The sequence below is a fragment of the Chelonia mydas genome, chromosome 5 (genome assembly GCF_015237465.2).
Source record: "Chelonia mydas isolate rCheMyd1 chromosome 5, rCheMyd1.pri.v2, whole genome shotgun sequence".
NCBI classification, from domain to species: domain Eukaryota; kingdom Metazoa; phylum Chordata; order Testudines; family Cheloniidae; genus Chelonia; species Chelonia mydas.
In genome coordinates this window covers 34,348,018-34,368,881 of record NC_051245.2, presented here as the reverse complement: position 1 = coordinate 34,368,881, position 20,864 = coordinate 34,348,018, and the positions used below count along the sequence as shown (strand labels likewise).

Here is a 20,864-nt window from a genome sequence, read left to right as displayed (position 1 = left end):
AAAATCCTGCATACATGATCTTTAAAGAAAAATGCTCATTTGATGTTTCTCCACTTCTGTAAAAATAATGTGCCCTGAAACAAAAACTTTTGATTATTTATAATCTGTTTAAAGAACACCATAGGCAGAGATTATGCTTTACAGACAAAAAAAATTCAAGTCCCTTCCTAAAATGTCATATGTAAATAAAGCTTTATAGACTAACATTTCCCTGTCTCAAATGTGAGACTTTACCCTACCAAATTCACGGCCATGAAAAACACGTCACAGACCATGAAATCTGGTCTTGTGTGCACTTTTACCCTATACTACATAGATTTCACCGGGGAGACCAGCATTTCTCAAACTGGGGGTCCTGACCTAAAAAGGGAGTTGCAGGGGGGTTGCAAGGTTATGGGGGTGGGGGTCCATGATATTGCCACCCTTACTTCTGTGCTACCTTCGGAGCTGGGCAGCTGGAGTGGCTGTTCGCCAGGTGCCCAGTTCTTAAGGCAACGCCCTGCTAGCAGCAGCGCAGAAGTAAGGGTGGCAATACTATACCATGCCACCCATAGTCCTGCGCTGCTTCCTTCAGAGCTGGGCAGCTGAAGAGTGGTGGCTGCTGACTAAGGGCCCCTGTCTGCAGGCAGCAGTGCAAAAGTAATGCAATACCATCGTCGCCAACTCCATAGGTGCTCCGGGGCTGGAGCACCCACAGGGAAAAATTAGTGGGTGCTCTGCACCCACCAGCAACCAAGCTCCCCTCCTCACCCCCCAGCCCTACCTCACCTCACCTCCACCTCCTCCCCTAAGCGCACCACGTCCCCGCTTCTCCGCCTACCTCCCAGGGCTTGCTGCCACAAAACAGCTGTTTCACAGCGTAACAAGCTCCAGGGAGGGAGGAGCAGGAAAGGAGCATGCTCAGTGGAAGAGGCGGGGCCGGGGTGCAGATTTGGGGAAGGGGTTGGAATGGGGGCAGGGCCAGGGCAGAGGGTGGTTAAGCACCCACTAGCACCAGCAGAAGTCAGCGCCTATGGGCAATACCATACCATAGAATATCAGGGTTGGAAAGGACCTCAGGAGGTCATCTAGTCCAACCCCCTGCTCAAAGCAAGACCAATCCCCACCTAAATCATCCCAGCCAGGACTTTGTCAAGCCTGACCTTAAAAACTTCTAAGGAAGGAGATTCCACCACCTCCCTAGGTAACACATTCCAGTGTTTCACCACCCTCCTAGTGAAAAAGTTTTTCCTAATATCCAACCTAAACCTCCCCCACTGCAACTTGAGACCGTTACTCCTCGTTCTGTCATCTGCTACCACTGAGAACAGTCTAGAGCCATCCTCTTTGGAACCCCCTTTCAGGTAATTGAAAGCAGCTATCAAATCCCCCCTCATTCTTCTCTTCCGCAGACTAAACAACCCCAGTTCCCTCAGCCTCTCCTCATAAGTCATGTGTTCCAGTCCCCTAATCATTTTTGTTGCCCTCCGCTGGACGTTTTCCAATTTTCCCATGCCATCCTTACTTCTACGGTGCTGTTGGTAACAGCTCTGCCTTCAAAGCTGGGCTCCTGCTGCCACTCTCCAATGCCCAGCTCTGAAGGCAGCACCACCAGCAGCAGAGCAGAAATAAGGGTAGCAGTACCACAATCCCCCCCGACAATAACCTTGTGATCCCCTCCTCCCAAACTCCTTTGGTCAGGATCCCTACAATTACAACTCTGAAATTTCAGATTTAAATAGAAATTTACTATTTTTAAAATCCTATGACTGTGAAATTCACCAAATGGACCATGAATTTGGTAGGCCCCTACTCATCACTATGGTGCGCAAGTGCCTGTGAGCATACAGTGAAAATTAAAGATGACAAAATTCAACGACTGAAGTAATGGAAGGTGTGAGAATGGATGACAAAAATGACGGCAAGGACTTCTGGGAAAAATGGGTTTAAGACAAAGAAAGAAGGCACTTGTTGTGGATGGATCTAGACTGTTCTCATTGGTAGCAGATGATAGGACAAGGAGTAGTGGTCTCAAGTTGCAGTGGGGGAGGTTTAGGTTGGATACTAGGAAAAACTTTTTCACTAGGAGGGTGGTGAAACACTGGAATGGGTTACCTAGGGAGGTGGTAGAATCTCCTTCCTTAGAAGTTCTTAAGGTCAGGCTTGACAAAGCCCTGGCTGGGATGATATAGTTGGGGATTGGTCCTGCTTTGAGCAGGGGGTTGGACTAGATGACCTCCTGAGGTCCCTTCCAACCCTGATATTCTATGATTCTATGATAAAGAGACTGTTCCAAGTATGGAAGTAAACATCCCTAGAGAAAACGCTGAAAATCAGAAATGAAGGGAACAGTAAACTGCTATTATTGGAAAGGACATAGAAAGAAAGAACAGAGACATTAAAACAAAAGATTGAGGGAACAGGATTGGGTAGGTACCCTGCTTACAGGCGAAATCAAGTTGTTAAAGAGACAGGACTTCAACAGAGATCAAGGGGAAGGAACTTGACCTGCTCAGCAGGAACATTTTCTCAGTACTTCTGATAGACTGGAAGGATAAGAGTATTTTATTTACAGAAGTCATGGCAAACAGTAAAGATTAAAAACAGTCTCTCCCTATTAACAAACACTTAGGAAATCTAGATAAATACTACTTTGTCCTTCCATAAAACCTTGGCCTCTAATAACACAGTCGTCTACCAACAGTCTATCACTCCAACGCAAGGCAAGAGAGGCATATGGGATCGTGCTTGTCTCCCCCGGCCGGGGTCTAGGTTAAAAAGAGGTTGTGCAGGGCATGCTGAAGTGTAACCGGTCCCCAGCCTCCCTTTGCCCCCATGTCATGGTCTCGTACCAGCTGCTGGAAGTCTGGTACGAAGGACGCCACGCGGTCCTGGATCTCGGTGTCCCAGTCCTCATCTCCCATGGTGCAGGCTCTCAATCTGTACGGAGAGGGCAAGACCTTGTTACCGGCGGCCACGGGAAGCTGCCGCGGCCCGGCAGAGCCGACAGACAAGGCGGCCGCGAAGTCCCTGATCCGAATCAGGACTGGAGGAGCTTGTAAAGCCCAAACCCACCAGCACCCGCAGCACCACAGGAGTCCCGCACCTCCTCCAACCCGGCGTTGCCCTTCCCGGCCGCCCAAGCCCCCCAACAAGCTCTTCTCCGCGGTGCCCCACGCTTTCCACTCTCTCTCCCCCCGGACTTCCCACTGGTTGCTGGCCCAGGCGGGCCGCCGCCCAGCTTCCTTCCGTGGGGCTTCCCACCCAAACGCCGCCCGCTCCCTTAGGCCAGCGCTGCCCAGGGAAGCCATCGACCCCACCCCGGCGTGGCGGGAGAGCAGGCGGCAACCGCCCCACTCCCTCTCACCACCTCCGCTCCACGCCACGCCACACCAGCCGTCACGCGCCACAAAGGCTGCGCGCGCTCCTACAACGAGCATTCTTCCACTCAGCAGCCGCAGCACGTGCCGCTACCTACCAACCGCCGCGCAGCTGCCCGTCTTTGTGTCACGTGCCACCCACCAATGGGGACGCAGCAGCCGTAGCGCCCTGGGCGCGGAGCGTTGCTAGAGGGTGTGAGTCATTCTCAGCCGTGAGTTTGAGCTTGTGCACGTGGTGCTGGCTCTGTATGTGTCTGAGCCTGAGCCGCTGGCTGGGAGGGCTCTGGGGCTGTGTGACGCTAGGCACGGTGCCTGGCGAGGAGCTCGGGGGCGGTGGGCAAGCAGAGCTGTGTGTGTCGCTGTGTAATGGGCTGCGGGTCACCGTATCGTCTTATTTGTATTACCATCGAGCCTAGTAGCCCCAGTCAGGGACCAGGACCTCCACTGTGCTAGGTGCTCTTCAAAGCAAAGACAAAGCCCCTGTCTTGTATGTCACTGTACTGGTGGTCTGGAGAAGGTCATTATACAGTTTGCTTTGTGAGAGAAAGGGAGAGACTGTGCAAATACAGTGCTTCTGGATGTATGTGTCAGGGTACAAGAGGTTTCTGTCACTAAAAGTAGAAAAGTCACTGCAAATAGCTGTGAGTGGATTACTGTACATAGGTTGCGTGGGGGGGGGAATCCTTGTCCAAGGAGGATGGATTATGTGTGACAGTGTCAGTGCACAAGTGATGCAGGGGTTCACTGGTCAGCTCTGTATATGTGTGTGCTGCAGACTGTATATGTGTGTGCTAACATATTGGAAAGATTACTGCAACTATAGACTCTCGAAGCTCTTTGTCACTGTGCAAGGGGCTGTTACTGTGCAAGCAGTCCTCTGTATCACTGTGCAAGAAGTGGTAGGGAGCTCACTATTTAAGGAACTGTAGCTTTGATTCACAGAGATGCCTAAACCTCAGACTTAGGCATCTAAACCCCAGTTTTAGGCTCCCCTGCCATCCACAAAACCCCCACCAAACCTTATAGGCATCTAAACTCTCTCAATGCCTACAGTTTCAGGGTGAATTTCCCACAGCACCAGTGCTTTTGCCTCTGGGTATGCGTTATAGGCCCTCGGATGCCTAGTCCTGCCTAAGCCCCAGAGCAATCCACAAATTGGGGGAATATTGGCAGACTAACCCCTGTCTCACATATGGGGTTAATCTAGTGGAAGTTGTCTCAGAGGCCACCTACCAAATCAGGTCCCATTCAAAATCTGGGGGGAGGTAGCAGAGCTCATGAGATTTTTAGCCCAATGGTTAGAGCACTCACCTTGCATGTGCAAGATGGAGATTTAGTTCCCTCCTCTGCATAAGATGGAGAAAGAATTTACATCAGTGTTTCCCACACCTCTGAAGGGAGGTGTACTAACCACTGAACTATTGGATGTTCTGATGTGAGGTTACCTCAGTCTCTCCCTAACCAGCAAGCTTCAGAGTCATTGCCCTTTTGCTCTTTCTAACCCAATACCTATTTAAGTATCCACAATGGAACAGTCATTGGGCAAGAGAAAGAGGGAATGATTCTTTAGCCTGCTGGTTAGGGCACCCACCTAGGTGGTAGAAGACTCAGGATCCCTCGCCCCTGTTCTAATCACTTTTTTGTTAACTATCCACAGTGGAATAGCTTCAACAAAATATCCAATACCTGGGTGGTTAGCGTATGCTCCTGAGAGCTAGGAGAACTCTGTTTAAATCCTTTTTCCCCATCAGGCAGGAGAAGAATTGAACCTGGGTCTCTGACATCCTATGTAAGTGCCCTAACTACTGGGCTAAAGTTAACAAGATGGGTGCTTCATTCTCCAGCAATTTTGCATCAAGAAAGGCAGGTGCCTAACTCATTCCCACATGAAATTATTTAGACACCTGACTCCAGGAGATGGGTTCTTGTTTGTGGCTCACTAAACAGAGATAGGTGCCTAAACCTAGGCTTCAGGGAGGCGCCTATCTCCCATAGACTAGTTTAGGCAGCTCCCTGCCTAGCATGCTAGCTGTTGTGGATTCCATTCTAAGGTGCATATCTATCCCCATTCATTGTATTAGGAGCCTAACTCAGGCTTTGTGGATTGCAGTTTTGTTCCTGTGATTTTCTAGGAACCTACAAGTTAGGTGCATGATGTTCAGCATTACAGTGCCTATGTCCCTTCCTGGATCCAGGCCTATGTGTATCACTTTACAAGGGGAGGAATGGGGGTCACTGTGCAGTAAGCTTTGTGTGTGTGCATGCCACTGTGCAGAAGGCTAGGAGAGGGTCATTCTGCAACTAATTTCTTGTGTGTGTAATTGTCGGGCCTAATTTATGCTGGAATAAATGATTGAGTGCATCCATTCTACCCACCTGAGTTGGTGCAAGATTTGCCCTAGCATCTATGCCAGGACTGCTTTACACCAATTCAGGTGGCATTTATCTTTGACAACTCTTATCCTTAATTTTCTGGCTTAAACCAGCCACCAGCCACACCCCCATCAGCCTTTGTATACCCCCTGTGATAGAGTGTTTGGGGATTTACTCATTATTTAAATTCCTTGGGAAAAGATTAATTGCTTGAATGGGATTAGCAAATCAAGACAGTCTGTTAAATGCAGTAATTGAACTAGGTGGTTAAGCCTTTGAAAGGCAGTTAATTAAAGAGTCATCTTCTCCTCAATGGGCCATCTTCTTCAGTGTGAGTCACGTATCTGCTCCACATTCCATATTGTGTTTGTATAGTCTGGAGAGATAATGTGGGAGGAGGATGACTGAGGGAACAGAAGGAATTCACCAACTGACAGGGAGTTGTCAGCCCTGACAATTGTCAAAGAAGACCTCTTTAAGAGCTGACATCACCGATTGTGCCAGTATGTTGTGGCCACACTGAGACACACAATCCTTTGAGCATGCACCAATTCAGACTACCCCAGTGCTTACCCGTATAATATTTTGGGATAAATTATGCCAATTGCTGCCTCCCCAATTGACTGAAGCACTTTTGTGTTTGGATACAAGGTGCTTTCCAGATGATTGAGAGGGAGCAATTACTCTAGTGTAGACACAAAAAGAAAAGGAGGACTTGTGGCACCTTAGAGACTAACAAATTTATTTGAGCATAAGCTTTCGTGAGCTACAGCTCACTTCATCAGCTGCATAGTGTAGACAAAGCCTCTGTAACCAAGTTAAAAAGATAACTAACATACTGTAAAATCTTAATGTAGACAGGTCAAGTTGTAGTTTTACCTCAGTTTAGCTAGTCAGGATAAACCAGGTCATCTCAACTAGCTAACTCAAAGTATTAACTACAACTTGCCTTGTCTACAGTAGGATTTTACAACATTACCTGTCTCCATTTAAAAAGAAAAAACACTTCAAAACTCTAGTGTAGTTATAGCATCTGTGTGTAGTAATGTGGAGAGGTATGGGTTGTTTGTCAGAAGAAATTCCCTTCTTCCCAACCCTGCCACTACCCTTTTGTTGTGAGACACTGCTGTGATTAATGGAGATGGAGTTTACATTGAATTCTGTTGCAATTTCCCCCCTTTTTCTTTATTCTGTTTTCTGACTTGTACAAATAAGTATATTATATGTATTGCATATGTCTTTAGTTTCATGTGTAAAATACAGTATATTACAATGCACTAGTTAACTCTAGCTGCCACTTCAAGTCTTTAGTATGGGTTTCTCTCCCTTCCATTCATAGGAATTTTACAAATAAACAAGATATTTAAAATATACATACATGTGTGTCTTCTGTCTATTATTAGAGCAATCAAGTCTTCCCCTCAGTGATTTATTTGTAGGAAAGTAAGTCAGCAAAATCTTTCACGTACCTCAAAATATCTTTTCCCTATACCTATAATGTTAAATAACATACCCAAGGAATGTATTTCCTCCCCCATTTGCTGTGCATTCATTTGCATTTGAATTTTATGAATATATTAGAACATAATGTTTATCTCAGCACATAGTTTCAAAAGCTTTGTATGGCTATCATGATAAAGAAATGTATAAAATAAATCAGAGTTAAGTCATGTTTCTCATTCCCTTTTGACTTAATAAATATATTTACACTTTATATTCAGAAGGTTTTTTCTGTGCTCCTTGATTTGATTTATATCTGACTGTGAATAACTTTTCTAAAACAAGACATTTATATAATTGTAAGAAAATATGTATGTGCTTCTTGTGCACTTAAGAGCAATGAATGGGCAGTATGCTGGAATCCTAAGCAGTTTAGTTTACCCCCCCCCATGAAATGCACCATTATAGGAGCTTACAGCATGAGGTTCTAAGACCCTGCATCAGAATGTAAGAGTATTAATATTATTTATTTACTCACTTTAATGTCAGGATTTATAATAGAGACACATATTTAGTGTTATTGACTCACCCTGATGTCAGGTTTGGTGGGTCTTGTTACCTCCAGTCCCAGTTGGAGTAACTTCCTCAAGGAAGTGTGGGTGGAAGGGAACATCACAAGACCAGCACTTCCATCCTAGGGACAGCTAAGCTCCGAAGAGAAGTTTGTTTTGTTTTTATGTTAACAGTAAAGGCAAGCCCTAGAAAGGGAGCAACTTTGGACCATATTCACTGGGTTTATACTTGATTTGGAAGAGGGTGGGAGGGAGCTACCACTGCTTATAATCACTTGCACTGACTGAAAAAAACCTTGGCTTTGTGTTCTTTTTATGGCTGTATGATGTATAAAAACATTTTGAAATGTTTTGTTAAACTTTAATACTTTGATGTTAACCTTACACATGTGAGGAATATCAAGTCTGGTCTTCCTTTGTTGGAAGATTTCTTGGGACACCAGAAATGATTATTCTAATCTTAAAAGAAAGGGTGAGGCCTGGTCTACACTAGAAAATTAGGTCAGTTTAACTATGTTGGTCAAGGGTGTGAAAAATCCACACCCCTGAGCAGTGTACTTAGGTTGGCTTAAGTCCCTTTCTTCCGCTGAATTCTTCCATTGACCTAGCTACTGCCTCTCAGGGAAGCAGATTACCTACACTGAAGAACTCCAAAGTAGAGGGGAGGAGGGTAGGTTGTGGAGTACCCATAGTGACGCATATCTCGAAGAACCATCGTTACTGCAAAAGGTGAGTAACTTCCTCTTCTTCTTCGAGTAGTGTCCCTATGGGTGCTCCACTTTAGGTGACTCCGGAGCAGTACCCACCACTGGAGGCTGGGACTTCGGAGTGGAGTATTTTACTACAGAGAGTACTGTGGAGTCGAAGATGGTGTCAGCGGCCAAATCTTCAGTGATCTCATAATGTTCTGCGAAAGTATGGACAGAGGCCCCAATCATTGCTCTATAGATTGGGGAGATAGGTGTATCCTTATGGAATGTGACTGAGGTAGAAACTGATCTCATGGAGTGCGTATGGACGGAAGCAAGTTGCGCCCTTGCTAAGTGATTAATGCAACTAGAGACCCATTTGGATAGTCTTTGAGGAGATATCACGCAGCTTTTGGATCTTTCTGTGGACAAAAGGAAGAGTTTAGGGGATTTCCTGAAGTCCTTAGTCCTGTCCAAGTAGAATGCTAATGTCGTTCTAATATCTAGCATATGCACAATTGTCTCCCAGTTGTCACAATGTGGTTTTGGAAAAAAACAGGGAGATGGATCTGTTGATTCATATGGAAAGTGCAGAAAAAGTAGGGAGAAACTTGGGATATGGCCCTAGAGTTACTTTTTTTTTTTTTTTTTTTAAGACAAAGTCCGTGAATGATGGGTGTGCCATCAGGGTCGCTATTTCTCCTATGTGCCAAGCTGAGGTGATGGCAATTAGAAATGCTGTCATCATGGACAGGTGTAAGAGAGAACAAGTTGCCTTGGACTCAGAGGGAGGTCTAGTCGAAGCCCTCAGAACTAGATTAAAGTGCCAGGCTGGAGTGGGTGGGGTCACATGGGGGAAGAGAGTCCCAATGCCCTTAAAGAATCTACGCATTAATGGTTGAGCAAACTCCAAGTGGGAAGCCATTTTCGCCATGAGATGTACCTTAAGGGAGCTGAGGGAGAGTTTTAAAATGTAGTGCAAAATCAGGGGGAGGAAAGATGAGGTTGGGTCTGTCCATTTGGAATGGTACAAACTTGGAGTCATTTCCATTTTGTCGATAGGTATGTGGAGTGGTCAACTTGTGGTTGTGTTGCAACATGTGCTTCAACTTGTCAGAGCATTATTCTTCTAAGCCTTGGAACAAAGAAAGATCCAAGCCTGGAGGCGGAGGACCCATGGGTTGGGGTGAAGGGTCAGCCCATTGTTTTGAGAGAGCGGGTGAGGAATGGGCTGACGTCAGAGGAACAAGAGGGCATATTGCCATCTGTGTCAGGTAAGGGAGCCAGACTTGTCATAGTCAAAAGGGGCAATCACAATAACTCTCGTTTTGTTTCGCTGAGTTTTCAACAGAATCTTGGATAGAGTAGGAAACTGGGAAAAGACATACAAGTGGGCCTTGTCCTCTGGGAAGATGAGGGCAACTGCCAGCGAATGCTTCCCCAAGCCGGCCCTGGAGCAGTAACAAGGACCTTTCTTGTTCCGATAAGTAGCGAAGAGATCCATACACCGGGTTCCCCAAAGGGTGGCTATATCTTGAAGCACCTTTGAATTGAGTATACACTCGTTGTCATGAGAAAATTCCAGCTGAGACTGTTGGTTGTCCCGTTCTGTATCCCTTGTAGACAGACATCTGAGATGAGCACATTGTGATGGGTGCATCAATTCCAAAGTTTGAATGCTGTCTTTCAGAGGGAGGGAGATCTGGCAGCTCCTTGGCAGTTTATACAAAACATACAAGTCAGATTAAGTCCATCATAACCTTTGTGTGTTGTTTTTGATGAAAGGCAAAGTTTGTGCACAGGCACTCCTGACAGCCCTTAGCCCCAAAAGAGTGATATGGAAGGTCATTTCTGTGGCCTTCATTTCTGTGGAAGGCCATTTGTCCTGAACCTTGTTGTTGTGTAGGTGAGCACCCCAGCATATTAGGGAGACATATGTCCCAGGGTGGTGAATGTGGGTAGTGAGAGGAATGCTCTCACTCATACTGCATCAGGTTGGTGCTGATAAAGTCCAGTCACTGTACCAGGGTTAGTATGCCACTACAATGAAGTGAACCTTGGAGAATACCCTGTGTGGAGCAGTCTGTTCCTATAATGATCCTGCCCCAAAGGTAAGCAGTAGGAAATCTCCTGTATGATGGTTGTATTGAGATATGGAAGTAGGCACCCTGTAGGTTCATGGCTAGAAATCAATCTCTTTTCTCTAGAGCTGGTCCTAACTGCTGTGAAATAAGGTAAGGTGACTTCTGAGTGGCGTGATAGGTGTATAGATGGCAGCTGATGCTGTAAGGTATAATTGTTCAGGCCCCCGACCAACTCATCAAAGTGCTTATAAGAGGCAGTTTGAGAGGTCATGGACTGGGGTGCAGACTGTTCTCACTTTTGAGCCCTGGGCCTCTTACGCTATGGCTCGTAACAGCACAGAGATGGTGAATATTGAGAAGATTGTAATCTGTCATGTGATTGAGAGGTATATCTTCTCTTCTGTTCCACAGTGTAGATTCCTGTCATAAATATAAAGGTAAACACCTTTAAATCCCTCCTGGCCAGAGGAAAAACCCTTTCACCTGTAAAGGGTGAGAAGCTAAGATAACCTTGCTGGCACCTGACCAAAATGAATAATGAGGAGACAAGATACCTTTAAAGCTGGAGTGGGGGGGAGAAACAAAGGTTCTCTTGTTCTGTGTTGCTTTTGCCGGGACCAGAGCAGGAATGCAGGTCAGAACTCCTGTAAAGGGCTAATAAACAATCTAGTTAGATATGCGTTAGATTCTGTTTTGTTTAAATGGCTGAGAAAATAAGTTGTGCTGAATGGAATGTATATTCCTGGTTTTGTGTCTTTTTGAAACTTAAGGTTTTGCCTAGAGGGATTCTCTATGTTTTGAATCTGATTACCCTCTAGGTATTTCCCTTCCTGATTTTACAGAGGTGATTCTTTTACTTTTTTCTTTAATTAAAATTCTTCTTTTAAGAACCTGATTGCTTTTTCATTGTTCTTAAGATCCAAGGGTTTGGGTCTGTGTTCACCTAGGCAAATTGGTGAGGATTTTTATCAAGCCTTCCCCAGGAAAGGGGGTGTAGGGTTTGGGAGGATTTTGGGGGGGAAAGACGTTTCCAAACGGGCTCTTTCCCTGTTATATATTTGTTAGACACTTGGTGGTGGCAGCAATAAAGTCCGGGGCAAAAGGTAAAATAGTCTGTACCTTGGGAAAGTTTTAACCTAAACTGGTAAAAATAAGCTTAAGGGGTTTTTCATGCCGGTCCCCACATCTGTACCCTAGAGGTCAGAGTGGGGAAGGAACCTTGACAATTCCTAAGGAGTGTAATGTGGTCTGAGAATCCTTCAGGATGTGGAGAGAAAATCTGTCTTCTCCGCAAAGAATTTGGACCTTCAAATTGGAAGTCTGTAGCTCTTTGGACAATCTAGAGAGGTGTAGCGATCAAAAAAAACCCCACAAATCACCTCAGTACCACTGTCATGGAGACTGGGCGGGCAGCTGTAACAGCTACATCGAGTGGTGTCTCTAGGACCGGTCTGGCTATTAACTGACCTTCTCTAAGAATGGTCTGAATCTGTTCTTTTTGTCAGGTTTCAGAGTAACAGCCATGTTAGTCTGTATTCGCAAAAAGAAAAGGAGTACTTGTGGCACCTTAGAGACTAACCAATTTATTTGAGCATGAGCTTTCGTGAGCTACAGCTCACTTCATCAGATGCATACTGTGGAACTAACCAATTTATTTGAGCATGAGCTTTTGTGAGCTACAGTTCACTTCATCGGATGCATACTGTGGAAACATTTTGTGTTTCCAGTAATGTTTCGGAAACATCTGGGTTTCCCAAGATTAACAAAATTGTTTTGGCCATGACAGTTTGGTAATTTTTTACTCTAAACAGTAATGTTGTCAATGAATAAGACATCTTGTGAAGCCTAATCATATGTATTTGACTTGGCGTTATGTTGCTTGCTTCATGCATTCACCACATCCACTATGATGGAGTTGGGTTGGGGATGCTGAAAACAAAGTCTGCCTCTTTGGGTAGAGAGGTAGGGTTGTTTTTGTTTACACTCTGTTGCTGGTTGGTGCGATGGAGGCTGGTGCTGCCAGATGATTTTGGTAGGATCTAGAATCAGCTCATTAATTGGGAGGACAGTTCTAGATGAAAAGGTAGTGTGCAGAATTTCCACCAACTTGTGATGTGTATTTGCCACCTCCTATAAGGGAGTCTGCAGCTTGTCTACCACCCTCTTGGTAAGATCCAGAAAGTTCTTAAATCTTCACCTAGTGATGAGGGGTGGGCAGCACCTCCTCATCTCTCCCAGATGAGACTAAGTGTCCTGAAGAGGTAGCTTCCTCTTCAGGTGTTTTTTTCCCCCCTTCTTTCCTGTTCTGAAAAAGCTTTCTCCTGTCCTGGCTCAGGTGCTCTCCTGCCCTGGCTCAGGTGCCAGGCTGTAGCAAACCATCTGGTGGACTCTCCCTGAGAGACACCAGAGACGGTCGCACCACATGTGTGTATATGCCCGAAGAGTTACAATATGGTCTTGGGAGGGAGAGGGAGGAAGGCAGGCACGGGCGGTTGGTGTGATGGAATTGGGGATGACCCTTGTAGTGTGGTGGTGGGCCACCTTGAGGGGCCAGGGAATGATCTCCTCCTGGCCAGTGTCAGATTCGTCAGTGGGTAAGGGTGCTGCTGACTGGGGTATTGGCAGTATACGGCCCAGTGCTAAGAGCGATTCTGGGTGCCAAGATATGCTCGATACCAGGGTCCTGGTACCAAGTAATGGGGATTGTGGTTCTACCCCAATCATCAGGTTGCCAGGGTACCAGAGCTCATTCAGTACCATGGGTTCATTTGGTACCACAGAGAAGGGTCCGTGGTACGTTGTCGGTACCAATAGTTGGGCAGAGCACTCCCTAAATGAGAGTTTTGCCCAGTACAAAAAGTTTGTTGGTGCCACTTTTTTAGAGACGGTATGGTAATTGTCTCTTCCTGGGTATTGAGGCCACAGGTCTCCAGAATATCAGAGCACCTGTGTTACCATGGGCTCATGCGGGACCCCAGAGGAGTGTCTGTAGTTGGTATCAATGGTTGGGAAGGTGCAGAACACTTCCTAGATGGGAGTTTTGTTGCATCTGGCACCAAATGGTTTCTCTATGCCGCTCTTTTAGAGATTGTACGGTAACTGTCCCCTTTCCTTAGGGGACAGTACCATTGCCTCAGAGCATGAGGGTGGAAGCCTCTGGTGTCTCGGTGCAGAAGCAGAGCTGACAGCAGGGCTTCTCTGTGCCGCTCTTTTAGAGATGGTACGGTAAGTGTCCCCTCTCCGTGCAGTAGTTGCCCAGAGTAGAGCTCAGAGCAGCCCAGGGCTTACAGAAGCCCCTTGTCCAGGTGGAGAGCAGAGCTCACAGCAGGAAGCCCCTTCTCAGGTTTCAGCTTCCAGAGCTTCTCCGTGCCCAACCCTGCTGCAGCTGAGCTCACAGCAGGAGGTTCCTCTGCTGAGGGAGGTGGCCGCTCTGGGGAGTCCCACTGGCTGGGCAGCTCCCTGATCGGTGCCGAGATGGCTGCATTGAGGAACACCTCTCTGGCTGGCCAGTTGCTCGGAGGAGCCTTTCCAGGGGGAGTCTGCTGGTGGCTGCTTCTTTTTTTTTTTCTTCCCCCCCCCCCGCCCCTTCACCACTTGCCCCCTTTTGAAGTGAAGGCTCCGGGGATGATCCGGGGTCAACACCCACCAGAGTCCCCTGCAGACTGAAGAGTTTTCTCCATAGGGAGGAATTTTTACTTCAGCTCATAGCTCCTGTGAGGCTGCAGTTTTAGCTGTGGCAGATAAAGCACTTCTGTGAGGGTCTCCCAGGCACAGTGAGTGTCTGGCCATTACATAATGCACCTGCCAGGAGTCAGTTCCTGAAATTACTGAGGGCCTTTGCAAGCAATATGTCCAAACTGTCCTGGTGCTATATAAGATATAGCACTGATAGTCCCATTTTGTGCCTACCCAAGGAAGTAAGCATAATATGTCAACCAAAACGGCTGCTAGCCCCGCAGCATCAGTTATGCTATTTCCTGGACATTTATAAAGGCTAGCCAAGCAAAGTACATGTCATATGCATTTTCAAGAAGCTGTTTCCAGGCTACCTGCATACCTATTTTTGTCCTCATTACATTAACAGAGACAAGTCTCACACTTTAACCAGTGCTTCAGCAGAAGCCAGATGGTGACTGAATGTCATTAATACCAAAACACTCAAGTGTAGATGTGGCTAGAGAGTTCAGCCACCAGACGGGGACAGGATTTTTCTAAGGGTATGTCTAAACTATGGAGACTATAGCTATTTCTGCAAGGCATAACTATGCTGGCATAGCCCCATAGTGTATACACAGCCTACTCTAACAGAGGGAGTTTTTCCATCACTATAGGAACACCACCTCCCTCAACGACATTAGTTATGTTGATGGAAGCAGTTTCTGGCAACATAGCTTAATTTACACTGGAGGGTTATGTCTGCATAACTAAGTTGTTCGGGGGGGAGGGCGGGGGGGTGTTTTTGTCACATCCCTGACCGACGTAGCTCTGCCAATATAACTTTCACGTGTAGACAAAACCTAATACCACTCACCTAATGTAAGCAGTGGAATCAGAGCACAGGTTCCAGGAGATGTTTTCTGGGAGTGAAGCTTCCTGAAGCTCTGAAATAAGATCTATTCTTGGGTACAGTCTTATACTAAATTGTGATTTTTAAAATAAAAATATGGGGCCAGATTATCTTTTATAATCAGCAGTGCTCAAGTCTTAAAGAGTGCCAGAATTCCGCAGACCCATCTCCCTGCTCCGGAAGGAAAGATGGGTCCAAACTCTGAGGGGCACCCCCTGGACACAGCTACTTGTTACTGAGCAACCATCTCTTCTTCTGGAGACGAAATGCTGCGCTTGCCTCTTCCACCTCTTTTCCTTCGGGAACAGGGAGGCAGGTCAGAAGTACAAGAATGCCATGTTGCCACTCAAAAAAGTGCTGGAATGCCATTCCAATGTTCTGGCATGACTCGGTCACTGATTATTAGGTTCAATAGCACCAATCAAGCAGTGCAGAGGATACAAAATCTGTCTGTAACTGTCCAGCTGGGATGTCCACCAGCTGCCCTTAGGCTACTTTAATTCATGCCAGTGGTTTGAACAGCTGTGAACTAAGAAGCATGGTCCCCTCTACCTCCTAACAATTGCACCAAATGGATCTTGGTCCATAAGAAAATGTGACCCATTAAAAGCAGCTTTTCCCTAAATAATGTATAAAAAAATACTGAAAATTAGCGTGCTTTAGGAAAAAACATGTAGATATTGTAACACTGAAAAGGCACTGCAAGTTTTGTATGTACTGGAATACAAATTCAAACTGCCTTATTTCATAATAATTGAGATAGTGAGATACAATTTATATGTGATCAAAAGTGAACTTTGTTCTCAGTTTTGTTTTTTGCATGTTAGTCTTTTTTTTTTTTGGCATCTGCAAGCACCCTTGATCCTTTCACAGGCGCTAGTCTAGAATAACTCCTACAGCCTCTATCCCACATCTCTCTTCCGACCACAGCGCTGAGTATGCAAAAATTGATTATTCAATCCAACTTCTCTTTTTCTTTTGTACCACCAAAAGTTAAAGTAGTAACAGTCACTGAAAAAAAATGGGGTCAGTGATTACATTTCCTTGGGGCACTAGATTTAGCCCAGGTTTGAAGTGAACTGGATCAGCCTGGAAGTTCTTTCTAACACTTTTCTGGCAGTACCTTGAGTTTCAGTTTCCCTTATTGTTGCAAAGAAAAATCCTCTTAATGCTCTAATGTAATGTGGAAACATCCAAGGCACTAGCCTTATTACAATAAGATGGTTAAGTCCTGTCCATGCTAAAAAAGTTAATTATGTTGTAAATGAGACCTGATTCCATTATATTTGTAGCGTAGCCTAGGCCTTCTTCAGTCTGCAGATTGAGACCCAAAAATAATAGCTCTATAAAAGGTTTATTATTATTATTTATTTGTCCAACCTACTCCTTTCCCTCCCTGTTACATGTAGAATGTGAGGGGGCAGAGTGTAAGGGGCCAAGACATAGGTGGTCTGGCCTAGTGGTCACAGCTGGGTTGAAGTCTGCCCACCGGGACAGTAATCATCAGGCAGGAGTTGGAGGAATTGCAAGAGCCAGGTTCTGTAAGCAAGAGTCAGGCCAGGGTTGGAGACCGGAGATAGTACCAGGTTGGAATCAGGATGAAAGAATCAGAGTCAGTCTGGAGTCAGAGGTCAGAGTCAGAGACTAGAAACCAGGAGATCAAGTAAAGTCTGACATGGCAGCAGACCAAAATCAGTGTGGTTGCCCAGACAGCTTCCTGGGCCAACCCCTGAAGTTAAATAGGGCACGTAGTCAATCAGAGGGCTGCAGGGCACCATCACTCTGGCTCTCTTGGGTGGTGCTTTTTGTGGTGCTTACTCTCCTTAGTGCTCTCTGGGTATGCCTCCTGGTGGCACCATGGGAATATCAGCAGTCTCACGAAAGCTTATGCTCAAATAAATCTGTTAGTCTGTAAGGTGCCACAAGTACTCCTTTTCTTTTTGCGGATACAGACTAACACGGCTGCTACTCTGAAACCAGCAGTCTCAGGCTCTTGCAGTCCTGAGTTTTAGTCCCAGGGTCCTTACACAGAGTACACATAAAAAGAAAAGGAGGACTTGTGGCTTAGAGACTAACAAAGGTGCCACAAGTCCTCCTTTTCTTTTTGCGGATACAGACTAACACGGCTGCTACTCTGAAATCAGCACACATAGAGGCCTACACTACAGATCCTTTGCCAATATTGCTATAATGGCATAGCTTTACCAGCAGGACCCCTCCCCAGTGGAGATGAATCTTATGCCAGCAGAAGGAGTTTTGCTGTCAGTATGGTAATGCTACTATGCCCCCCCCCAAAGAAAAAACAACATTATCTATGCTGCTAGAAGCACTCTGTCAGCACATCTGCAACTAGACTGGGAGTAGGGGAGGAATATTTGTTTCCCTGAGCAACATATCTATGCTAACAAAATTGTGTAGTGTAGACCTGGATGGAATCCCTGGGTATTTTAGGTGCTAAACAAGAGGTCTCTACTGAGCATGTGAAACTGAGACTTTTTTCAAAGGTTTATAACTTGTTCAAATCTGGGTGGATTTTTGAAAGAACAGCAAAAGATGCCTCTCTGACACACAGGCCAAATTTTGAGTCTTTGTTTCAAAGCATAGGAATGCTGGAGTATCTCAAATAAAAGTTTACCAGAATTTTTATATGGCAAAACAACATATTATTCCCTAGACTCATTTTCAGAAATGGCTGAACTGTTTTGGCTGAAACATTAAAAAATATTAGCCTAAGACAGACAACTGTCATGGAAAACTTCAGCCCAAACACTTGAAGTTTGGCAAAGTTATAAGAAACTGAAAACAGGTTCTTATCATGGGAAATACAAGGCAACACTCATAATAGATGGTGATAACAGCTCCTCTTATAACATTAATAAGATTTTTAAATAGCTCATTGGAACACACACACAATTTTTTTTTAACCTCAAGAAGAATTAGACACTACTTTAAAGTTAATTTATAATGAGGGAGTATTTATACACACTCATCCAAGACAATGAGATTTGGTAGCAGGTCTGCCTGCCTCCTCGAGGAACAATAATTAGGCAGGACTGAAGAGTTTGACAGTATGTCTCCAGTTCACAGTGGACATATCAGTTTGTAACATAGAGACCTTTATTGGTCTTCTCATAAGTGGACTTTGATGGATTAGATTTTTATCAGTAGAATGATGGAGTTAGAAGGGACTGCAAGGGTTATCTAGTCTAAACCCTGCCAAGATGCAGGATTTGTTGTGTCTAAACCAGTAGTTCCCAAACTGGGGTTCGCAAAATGTTACAGGAGGTTCTCGAAAAAAAATTCCCTAATGGCGGCCAGAGCTGTCCCTAGGAATCCCGGGCAGCACAGGGCCAGCAGCCCGGAGCCCCTGGATTTCTAAGCAGATCAAAGCAAGCATATCTCACACTGAGGAGATTTAAAGTTCAAGACTCCTTACACGAAATGGAAAGGGAGGTGGATATTTTTTGCTGTTTTTAAAATTAAATAGGCAGTTAGTACTGCTTTTAAAATTATTATGAAGAATAGGTTTAAGCTTTGTTGTAATGTGCGTTGTTTGCCTGGACTGCTCAAGACCTGAATGCTTGTGTAGGAGGAACTCTTTGAGTTGGCTTCTTAAATACCTTCATGCTGTTTCACATCTGATACTCCTTGATGAAACATAGGAGCCTTGTCTTATAACTGGCTTATTCAAAGTGATACAAACTATGAAAGTGAGATCTTGGAAGAGTGTTGCTGTTTTCATAATGTAATAAAAATACTATAATGATAAATAATTAATAATAAATAGTGTGTAATAAGCATGTCATAAAAATAAATTTTATATTTCCAAGATCACTGCTTTTATAATTTATGCTCAGGTAAAGGAGAAAATCCCTGGAAATATTCATTTTTAGGCGGGGGTTCGTGAGACTTGACATTTTAGTGAAAGGGGTTCACAGGTGGTTAAAGTTTGGGAACCACTGGTCTAAACCATGCAAGACAGATAGCTATCTAGCCTCCTTTTGAAAACCTCTAGTGAAGGAACCCCCCACAGCAGCCTGTTCCACTGGCCTACTGTTCTTATAGTTAGGAAGTTTTTCCCGAGTTTTAATCTAATCTAAATCTGCTATGCTGTAGTTTGAACTCATTGCCTCTTGTCCTGCCCTCTGTGGCAAAAGAGAATAACTTTTCTCCATGTTTTTTATGGCACCCTTTCAAGTATTTGAAGACCATTATCATACGCCCTTAATCTACTCTTTTCCAAACTAAACATACCCAGTTCCTTCAGCCTTTGCTCATATGGCTTACATTCCATCCCTTTGATCTTCTTTGTTGCTCACCTCTGGATACTTTCCAGTTTCTCCACATCCTTTCCTTTCTATACATTGGTGACCAAAATTGGACACAATAGTCCAGCTGAGGCCTAACTAACACTGACTAGTGTTGTACTGTTACCTTCTGTGACTTGCATGCTATGCTTCTGTTAATGCAACCTTAAATTGCATTTGCTTTTTTTTGCAACAGAATCGCATTGCTGACTCATGTTGAGATTATGATCCACCACAACTCCCGGATCCTTATCAGCAGTGCTGGTGCCAAACCAGTTATTCCCCATTCTGTATTTGTGCATTTATTTATTCTTCCTTAAGTGTAGCACTTTACATTTGTCTTTGTTGAATTTCATTTTGTTGTCTATAGCCCAGTTCTCCAATTTATCAAGATCCCTCTGAAGTTTAGCTCTATCCTCCAAAGTGTTCACAATCCTCCTCCAGCTTTGTGTCATCTGCAAATGTAGTCAATGTCAGTAAACATCAATCCACCATACACACAAACCAATGAAAAAATATTGCCATTGCAAATAACAGAAATTTACAGATAGACTTAGTAAGGAAATGTTTCTTGCGAACCTTAATTAGAGTTTGATTTAAGGATATTTATTTAATATATTTTGACATGTGATGTTGACAATGTGTTTTAACAGTTATAAAGCTTTAACTTTTTAAATCTCAGCATTTATTGTCATTAAGTAATTATTGGCTGATCCACCCATGATTTCCCATAGCTGTGCAAATTTAAATCAATAAAAATTAAAAAATGCTTCAGGCCCAGACTTTTGTAAAACTGTAAAAATTTAAATCAATAACAATTTTAAAATGCTTAAAAATAAACATTGATATAATCTGTCTGAAATTGTTTAAAAAAATCAATTTCTGCCAAACCTACTCATGAGAAAGACCTAGACTGCACAGACATAGTTATTAACATCCCCTGCTTTCAGCCTCCAGCCTAGTATACACTAGAATATGTTGTACCTGTTTTCCAACCACAATGCATCTGAACTAGTGCTAGCAATAGTCCTTGGCATTTATATTACTCTATCATGAAAACCTGCAGATACTCCCCATGGTTGAGGCACATTTGTGAATGTGGAGAATCTTGCACCCACTGACTATGCCATGGATGCTCTTCTATGGATAGCTAAAAGTAACTTCACTTCCACAGCTATGCATTGAGCACATCTCACTGTCTCTAAAGTCACATGAAAACATTTAAAAAAAAGTTTAAGTGGCCCTTTCCCTACTAATCCACTCAAAGATTTTCTTCTCTGCATGAAAATGCCAGTCACAAGGGGAATTATTGAGTTTTCCACCATGTGTTATTCTTACTATTATTGCTGCTGCCACCCGACCATGGGACTCAACAACTGCCCCACACACTTAGTAATTAGGTTTGCCAACCCTCCACGATTGTCAGCTTAATTTCGAATGAAAGATTAGGTCAAGTGATGTCAGGAATAGGTC

The 20,864-nt window shown here is 44.5% G+C and overlaps 2 protein-coding genes across 25 annotated transcripts in view; one reads left to right on the top strand and one right to left on the bottom strand.

Moving 5' to 3' along the window:
- DDX4 (DEAD-box helicase 4) overlaps positions 1 to 3,579 on the bottom strand; it is a 106,976-nt gene extending 103,397 nt beyond the window's left edge. For 10 of the 24 annotated variants that reach the window (XM_043546920.1, XM_043546905.1, XM_043546911.1 and 7 more), the window contains exons 1-2: positions 3,350 to 3,445; positions 2,832 to 2,919 (exon numbers count right to left, since the gene is read on the bottom strand). In XM_043546920.1, the coding sequence (XP_043402855.1) occupies positions 2,832 to 2,903 (72 nt within the window). In that variant the 5' untranslated portion in view covers positions 2,904 to 2,919; positions 3,350 to 3,445. The other 14 variants (XM_043546906.1, XM_043546915.1, XM_043546909.1 and 11 more) reach the window with 10 other exon arrangements.
- Positions 3,580 to 13,635: 10,056 nt separating this feature from the next.
- SLC38A9 (solute carrier family 38 member 9) overlaps positions 13,636 to 20,864 on the top strand; it is an 80,794-nt gene continuing 73,565 nt past the window's right edge. The window contains exon 1 of the mRNA XM_043546895.1: positions 13,636 to 13,742. The gene's annotated coding sequence lies outside the window, so the exon portion shown is untranslated. The remainder of the gene's footprint in view (positions 13,743 to 20,864) is intronic.